This window comes from Galeopterus variegatus, unplaced genomic scaffold (genome assembly GCF_000696425.1).
Source record: "Galeopterus variegatus unplaced genomic scaffold, G_variegatus-3.0.2 Scaffold3648, whole genome shotgun sequence".
In the NCBI taxonomy this organism is placed as follows: domain Eukaryota; kingdom Metazoa; phylum Chordata; class Mammalia; order Dermoptera; family Cynocephalidae; genus Galeopterus; species Galeopterus variegatus.
Genome location: NW_007729759.1, coordinates 149,501 through 158,480, shown reverse-complemented (window position 1 = coordinate 158,480; position 8,980 = coordinate 149,501). Strand labels below are relative to the sequence as shown.

The 8,980-nt window shown below is 34.1% G+C and overlaps 1 protein-coding gene across 1 annotated transcript in view; it reads right to left on the bottom strand.

Moving 5' to 3' along the window:
- The window catches only part of XRN1 (5'-3' exoribonuclease 1), a 137,081-nt gene that overhangs the window by 60,239 nt on the left and 67,862 nt on the right, over positions 1-8,980 (bottom strand). Inside the window, exons 26-27 of the mRNA XM_008585628.1 lie at positions 4,594-4,683; positions 4,166-4,301 (exon numbers count right to left, since the gene is read on the bottom strand). Coding sequence (XP_008583850.1) covers positions 4,166-4,301; positions 4,594-4,683 — 226 coding nt within the window. The remainder of the gene's footprint in view (positions 1-4,165; positions 4,302-4,593; positions 4,684-8,980) is intronic.

Genomic DNA, 8,980 nt, shown 5'->3' with positions numbered 1-8,980 from the left:
TTTTTTTTTTTTTTTTTTTTTTTTTTTCTTTTTTTTAAAAAATTTTTATTTTTTCAATATACAATGTATATGATTATTATGGCCCATCACCGACACCTCCCGCCCTCTTCCCTCTCTCCCCCCCCCCCCCACAATGTCCTTTCCGTTTACTTGTTGTAACAACTTCAAAAAAGTATAGTTGTTATATCTTCTTCCCCGCCCCACCCCCGGGTTTTTTTGTGTGTGTTTGTGGGTGAATTAATTTGTTTGTTTTTTAGCTCCCTCCGATGAGTGAGAACATGTGGTATTTCTTTTTCTCTGCCTGACTCGTTTCACTCAATATTATTCTCTCAAGGTCCATCCATGTTGTTGCAAATGGCAGTATTTCATTCGTTTTTATAGCTGAGTAGTTTTCTATTGTTTTTTAATTCCCTATTTCATATATTTCTGTGGTAATCTTTGTTAATTCCTACTTATATTTGCTTTTGGTTTAGTTTGTTCTACTTTTTCTATTTTTTAAGATAAAAGTTTACATTACTGATTTGAGATTTTTCTTATTTTTAATACAGGTGTGGACAAGCATAAATTTTCCTCTAAGCACTGCACGAGCCCTACATCCTATAAATTTTGATAGGCTGTGCTTTGATCTTTTTCTCAAAGTACTCTTTAATTTCTCTGTGATTTTTCTTTTTACTCATTGTTTATTTAGGAGAGTGTTGTTTAATTTCCACACATTAGTGAGTTTTCTAAATTTCCTTCTGTTATTGTGGTAAGAGAACATATTTCCTATGATCTTATGAGTCCTTTTTTTCTAGGCATTTCTCAAAGGAAGATATATGAATGGTCGACACATGAAAAAATGCTCAACATTACTCAGCATTCAGGAAATGCAAATCAAAACCACACTGAGATATCATCTCACTCCAGTTAGGCTGGCTAATATCCAAAAGACTGAGACTAACAAATGCTGACAAGGATGTGGAGAAAGGGGAACTCTCCTATACTGTTGGTGGGACTGTAAAATGGTGCAGCCATTATTGAAAATGGTATGAGGTTCCTCAAACAGCTTCAGATAGAATTGCCATATGACCCAGCTATCCCACTGCTGGGTATATACCCGAAGGAATGGAAATCATCTTGTTGAAGGGATATCTACACTCCCATGTTTACTACAGCTCTATTTATAGTAGCCAAGAGTTGGAATTAGCCTAAATGCTCATCATCAGACAAGTGGATAAGGAAAATGTGGTGTATCTATACAATGGAATACTACTTTGCTATAAAACAGAATGGAATACTACCATTCACAGCAACATGGATAAACTTAAAGAAAATTATGTTAAGTGAAAAAAGCCAGGCACAGAAAGAGAAATACCACATGTTTTCACTTATATGTGGGAGCTAATAAAAATAAATAAACAAATAAATAGGAAATAAAAACACAACAATCATAATAATTTCTTGAACTTGTTAAGAGAACAGATATGATGTTAATGGAGGTGAGAAAGGGAGGAATTGGTAAAAGGCCACGAAAATCAACTACATTGTATAATGATAAATTAAAAAAAAAAAAGAAATATCTACTTATGTGAGAGGTTGATTTGCCTCCTTTTAACACAAAATATTTTATATATGTCAATTATTAAAAAAAAAAAAAAAAAAGACTGATACAATGACTGGAGAAGGACCAGGAGAGACCATAGAGCAAGAGTTTCAGACTCACAGGCCTCCAGGGGCCAGGCAGGAAAGGTTCATATGCAAAGATGGACTGATGTGATTCTGGAGAACTAGAGTGTACCTGCCACTCAGCTAGAGCAAACTGTCCCAAGCAGAAATCCATGCCCAGTATGCCAGAATATTTGGCTTTTCAGGTCACAGTGGATATTTGGAATTTATGTGAAATTTTTGATTTTTAAATGTTAGCAACTGGTTCAAATTTTCAAAAAACAGCCCAAATAAAGCACATTTAGAGGACATGATCAGACCACAAGCTGCTGTTTTGCAACCTCTGTTACAGTCCCCACTTATAAACATCTCAACAAATTTTGATGATTTTTATGAAAATATAACCAAAAAAAGGGGAAAAATTTAAATAAACAAACAAAAGTTCATGGGAAAATTTCCATTATTTTTCAGTTCTATTTTCCACAAACTTTTTGATGTGCCCTTGTGTTTACATTGTTTCATTGATTTTTATGCAATTTATGTTGTTAAACTTAGATATTTAATTTCTGTTCTTGATTGCTTTTTATTAAGTGGACTTGTTGATTTGCTTAGAAATTAGTTCGCCTTTGTAAAGTTTATTCATCTTCCTCTGTTGAAATTAATGTAATATTTGCATGCTTTTGGAAGACTTTAGAGAGCTATTTCAAATAATTGTAGAAATTATAAAAAGAGCCGAGCCTGTGGCACACTCGGGAGAGTGTGGCGCTGGGAGCGCAGTAGCACTCTCGCCGTGGGTTCGGATCCTATATAGGGATGACCCGGTGCGCTCACATGCTCACTGGCTGAGCACGGTACGGCTGGTCTCAAAAAGGACAAAAAAAAAAAAGAAATTATAAAAAGAAATATGGAAATTTTAATAAGCTTTACATCTCTAGTTTTTGTGAAAATTTGAAGCTCTACTTTCTACACAGTATTTTGGTATTCATCTGTTATTCAGTTTATATATTTGTTATTTGAACAAATAAATATGCATATCCTTGTTTAAAAAAAAAAAAAGAAATGCAGTATGTCAAACCTCACCTTAGACCTACTGAATCAGAACCAGTATTTTAAGAAGATTCCCTGTTGCTCTGTTTGCACATTAAAGTTTGAGAAACACTGCACTAGGGGTGGAACCCAGAATTAGTGTTTTTTACAAAGCTCCCCCAGTAATTTTGGTAATTAGCTAAGTTTGGGAACCACTGTCCAATAAGAAAACTACTGTTACTTTAATGATGACCCAGTATTATAAAGAAAAGTTTAAAATATCTGCAGAATGTTATGTTTATCTTTTAGTTTTTTTTCTTCTATTTATTGCCGTAATAACATTATAACATTTTCCCCCAAAAGGGGAAAAAAAATCACTCACAACAGCACCCTCTTGACATATTAATGGGTTTTAACAAAAATTACTGTCTTATTTATGTGCTCACATATTTTTTAAAAACATGTTATAATCAAAATAATAGACCACAAGTTTGTATATGTATCTTCTGTTTGTAAAGAAAAGGAAAACATGCAAAACATTTTAGAAAGCTCTGCATCCAAAGGGGTTAAAATAAAATTTGGGGGCTTAAAGTTATAAATATTTGCCAACTGGAAAACACTTCAAAAACAATGCTGGACAAACAGATTTCACTCTACACTGAAAGACACTTAAGAGGTAGGAACTACTTTATTCTCATTTACCAGTGAGGAAATAGTGTATCTTCTAAGGTTGTAAGTATTGAAAGAGGGATTCAAACTCAGTGTATAAGGCAGATAGCTCTAGAGTCCAGTTCTTAACTTACTCTGCTATTAGTTCAAATAAGAGACTACAATGTCAACAAAGCAACATCATTTTAATAAAAAGGCAAATTTGTGAAAAATAAAGTCAAAAGTAAAAAAGCACAATATAATCAATACATTTTCTATCGTACCAAGTTGGAGGATCAAAGTAGATAAAATAGGTAAGTCTACTAAAGAAGTTTATTTCTTTTAAAAAGACAGAAAATAGGAGAAATTAAGTGGGATTTCAAAAATTCTTAATAACTGAATGAGCTTATAGTGAGAAAAGTACATTTTAAAAGCAATTCTGTAAAAGTCAATTAAATAAATTTTTTTGTTCTATAAAAAGATGAACTGTGTCTTTAAAGAATATAGTTAGAACAGGAAGGAATAGGAATAGGAATATTTCTCAATCACAAACTTTCTATTTTGACTCGAATCACAAAATATTAATACTTAAAATTAGAAACACTACAAGGACATAAAATTTAAATGCTATGGCTTTTGTATATTGAAGTGTACTTACATTTACTCAGATAAACTTATGAATAAACATTGGAAATGGTTAGAAACTTATAAAAATTATAGCATTTACATTAATTAGAACCACTAAGAGTAAGTTTTATTTGGTTGAAACACAAATTGTTTGTAAAATAAAATATATCCCATTTAATTTCAAATCTCATTAATAATCTCAGTTATTGTAAATTAGTACCTTGCACTTTTCAACTTCTTCCTCAATTTTCTCAACAATAGCTGCATCCAGAATTTGTAAATCACAAGAAGAACGAGACAAAGTACTGACAGGATGTCCTTTTAGCCAAGTAATAATTTCTTGAACTTTCTCAGCACTACAGTAAAAACAAGAACAATAATTTTTTTCACAGTGGTTAAAACTTTCTGGGATTACACAAAAGGCCTGATGTAAACTTTCTGAGGGTGGTGAATTATAAAAGACATAAAATTGATATAATTAACAATTAACCACTTAACTTAATTAGGACTAATTATAAATCATATAAATATAGGCATATTATCTCTCAGTAATAAAAAATATCACAAATATTAGTTTTAAAATATTTACTGATATAAATGATATAAAATTTCTATTAAGTTCTTATAAATACCACAAATCTTGCTTACCCATTCTCATTTTCTCCAGGCCAAATGTCATCTTCATAGAACACATCCTCTTGGCTATTTTTGGCTATATAACTAAAAAGTTCTGGAGCTCTAACCAAACAAACAAAAATATTGCTTTAAAAAAATATATGGCTAACTTCACACAAACTTTTTATGAAATAATTTTGGATACTAAGGGGACATATACAGTATACTGTGGACTGATTATTATAGTATTAATAAGGGATATTATTAATAAAAGATAGAGAATGATTTGAAAGCCAGATTATAACTGGGCCCACTGGCTGAGAGAGAAATGGTTCAACTCAAAAATTTATAATAAACTTCATTTACTGACTCTATATCTCTTTGATTATAATGACAGGTGATAAAATAAATTATTAAAATAATATATATAGGTTCATTTTCTAATTTTTACAAAAAAGCTGGGGCACTCCATAATAGAGCAAATTAAAAGAGATTAGTTTCTTTTGATATTTCTCAAAACTCCATTTTTTTCTGAATAATGTAGGACTCGGGAACATATAATAGATTGAACACATGTGCTTATCTTTGGTCCCTCCCCAACCTACTAAAATGACGATGAAGTGTAAAAAAGAGCATAGAAAGACAGATGAAGAGAGAAGCAGAGTGTCTGACAACATATATGAGTTGTTAACAAAATTTTAGAAATTGGAAACTGTATAGATGAGTATAAGCTGATTTCGCAGACAGGAATATGCTGAATCCTAAACCATCAGTGGGAGAAGTTAACAAGAAACAAATTGATTTGAACCATAGAACTCTGTAAAAGCTCATGAATTATGGGCTCTAGGTACAGTTAAAGCCTTTGGTGTGTAGTGAGGTAATAAGATTTTAGATGAAAATTTGCATAACAAGCAGTTACAGAGTTATGTGGTTACTTGCCTACACTCCAGCATAAACTTGTAGTTTATATTTTGGAGAAGTCAAATAGGAGATGCTCTAGCCTTGGGTATACCAGGCACACAAAGCTGGCGGAGGGGGATGCAAGGAGGAGAGGCTAGGTTCTGTAATGAAAACAGGGAATTAATAAAAGCATAAATACTACACAAAGTGTCACTAGTAAGCATAATTTCTCTAGGAAGCAGACTCTGAGATGGACATAAGCATGGAGAAATTTAGCAGGGAGTGCCTGTGGGATCAACACCTACAGAAGAGAAGGGAAAGCAAGGAAACGGAATTGAGCATAGGGAGAAGTTGGGCTGTGATTCATTCTCAGTGAATCCCTTGGCTAAGCCTACAAAGATCTCAAACTAGGATGGCCCTTCAGACTTGTTCTGAACTGCGGCAATAAGATTACCTGGGTCTTTACACCTCCTTATAGATCAGGCACTGGGTATGTGGCTGTTGTGGAAAGAGGATGTAACTTTAGGTGAGGCAGTTCTCTTTATCCAGGCAATTCCTGAAGACTCACAGCTAATGGCTGTCAAACAGCAGCACTTCAGCTGTTGGGGGAATAGTTTCCTTCAATCTTGAAGGGAGATTGGGGTGTATCACAGTATCTAACTAGGTTAATCTTCCAAACACTGAAAGTTAGTATTGTTCCCCACCTTCATTTCCCCAAGGAAAAGGCTGGAGGATACCTCTTAAGGAAAATTAGCCAGTCAAAGAGAAAAGATGTACATACAGGTAGTGATACTAGGAGGACCTCTATAGAAATAGCAAAGTTCCATCTAATAAGCCCCACTCAAGTGAACTAAATTTCCAATCAGCCTTTTAGTGCCTTGTTCTTAAGTATAATTGGACACCAAAGAATCAGCAGAAAAGTGAAAAAAAAAAAAATCTTTAACATGAAAGGAGAGAACACATCAAACAGGAGGGGAAAAAAAGCAACTGGGAGAAAACAGAACATCCAAAAAAGAAAAAAAAAAAAAGTAGAAGAAAAAAATCTGGAATTAATATCTTCAGAGAAAGAAAAAAGGACATTCCACTCATTATAAGAGCAAGATGCTATAAAAAGGAATAGCCAGAGAATGATACACTTTTAGAAATTAAAAATGATTAAATTAAATAGAAGATAAAGTTGAAGAAATTTCCCACAGAGTAGAAGTATAACAACATAGAAAATGGATGAGAAGAGATAAGAAAATTAAGAGGATTAATCCAGGTCTAATATTTAAGTAGCAGAAGTCCCCAAAAGAGAGAACAACAACAAAATGGTTAGGAAGAAACTACCAAAGAAATAATATAAGAATGTTTCTCAGAATGGAAGGGCATCTGTTTCAAGCCCAAAAGGGCTGAACAGCAACAGGAAACAAAAAAGATACATTCCAAAGCACACATCATCACATTATTACCCAGCACAGGTAAAAGGAAGATCCTAAAAAGATTTCAGAAAATGAAAATAGATTCACATACAAAGATTCAGTATCAGAATGGCAGAGTTTATCAATAGCAATACTGAAAATGAGAAGAGAATGGCGCAGCGCTTTCAAAATTCTGAGTGAAAATAATCTCCAATCTAGGATTCTACACTCAGGCAAGCTACCAATCAAGACCAGGAGGACGGACCTAGAGAGAACTATATTAAGTGAAAAGAGTCAGTTGCAGAAAGAGGAATATCACATGTTCTCACTTATTTGTGGGAGCTAAAAATAAATAAATAAATACACAAATAACCTGGGGAGGAGGGAAGAAGACACAACAATTACAATTCCTTGAAGTTGATGGGACAAGCGAACAGAAAGGAGGGTGGGAGGGAGGGGGGAGGAGGGGGAGAAGGAGGGAAGAGGGGGGAGGGAGGAAGCTTTCAAGAATGGGCCATAATAATCAACCACATTGTATACTGACAAAATGAAATAAAATAAAATAATAATAAAAAAAAGTTTTCAGAAATGGCAAATAAAAAAATGGAATTCCCTTTAAAAAAAAAAAAAATCAAGACCAGGAGAAGAATAAAGACATTTTCAGACATGCAAGCTTATTCAGGAAGCTATAGGACTAAGTGCTCCATCAAAATGGATACATAAATCAGAAAGAGTAATGTATGGGAGTCAGAAAATGAAGAAATCTTACACAGGAGAATGGCGAAGGGAATTCCTAGGATGACAGTAAAGTGAAACTCCAGAAGGAGAGCTATGCAACAGCCCTAGAGAGAAATCAGTTCAGACTGAAGCAGGAAGACAGAAGGTTTGAGGAGGAAGTCTCCAAATAAAAATGGAACTGAAAGATCACCTTTTCTGTTTGACCATATCTAGTTTTACAGCTATGGTAAAGAGTTTAGGGCTGAATTAGTTATGTTAACATAGATGATAAGCAAATGAAAAAACAATAGGGAAAACAAAAACGTGTACAAGAAGGGAAATGTAATCAAAATACCCTACAAGGTCCAGCTGTGAACAGTTACTTTTGCAAACCTTTTATACATTTAACCAAAAACTGATGAAGCTTTAGTGAGTGGGGAAATATGTATGAGTGTATAGGGAGGTGAGGGAATAGGGTCTGGCAGTAGTAGAAGAAAACTAAAACTCATCTCTCATACTAGGAAATCAATGGACATGTCAGGTTGAAAAATTAAGGAAAAAGTATTTTAAATTCGACCTTTTAAAGAAATATGGAAGTGAACAGAACAATCTAAATTTTCAGATGGTAACATGAAATCGAATTGTGTCTCCCTGGTGCCCACAAAAGATACAGAATGTGACTTTATTTGGAAATAACATTTTTATAGAGGCAAGTTAAAATTAAGTAATTTAGGGTGAGCCCTAATCCAATATGACTGGTATCCTTATAACAAAAGGAAACTGGGGTACACAGACAGATACACACGGATGTAAGATGATGTGAAGATACACAGGGAGAATGTCATGTGAAGATGGAGGACTGAAGTAATGTACCTACAAGCCAAGGAACACATGAGGCTATGAGAAACTGTGACTGGTATCCTTATAACAAAAGGAAACTGGGGTACACAGACAGATACACACGGATGTAAGGTGATGTGAAGATACACAGGGAGAATGTCATGTGAAGATGGAGGACTGAAGTAATGTACCTACAAGCCAAGGAACACATGAGGCTATGAGAAACTGAGAGAGGTGTTTCCCTACTGCCTTCAGAGGGACCATGGCCCTGTTGACATCTTGATTTTGGATTTCTTGCCTACAGAACTGTGAGACAATAAATTTTTGTTATTTAAGCAATCCAGTTTCTTGCACTTAGTACGGGAGCCTTAGGAAACTAATACAGGGATCCTCAAATATAAGAAGATTAGAAACCAGTGGAACAATGGAAAGAACATTCAATGTGAATAAGAAGTGAACATATTTCCTGTAAACCTTTGTCACTATTTACCTCACTTAACCTTGGTACTCAGTTTTCTCATTTTCTTATCATTTCAGCAAGAAAACTCAATCATTCTAGGATA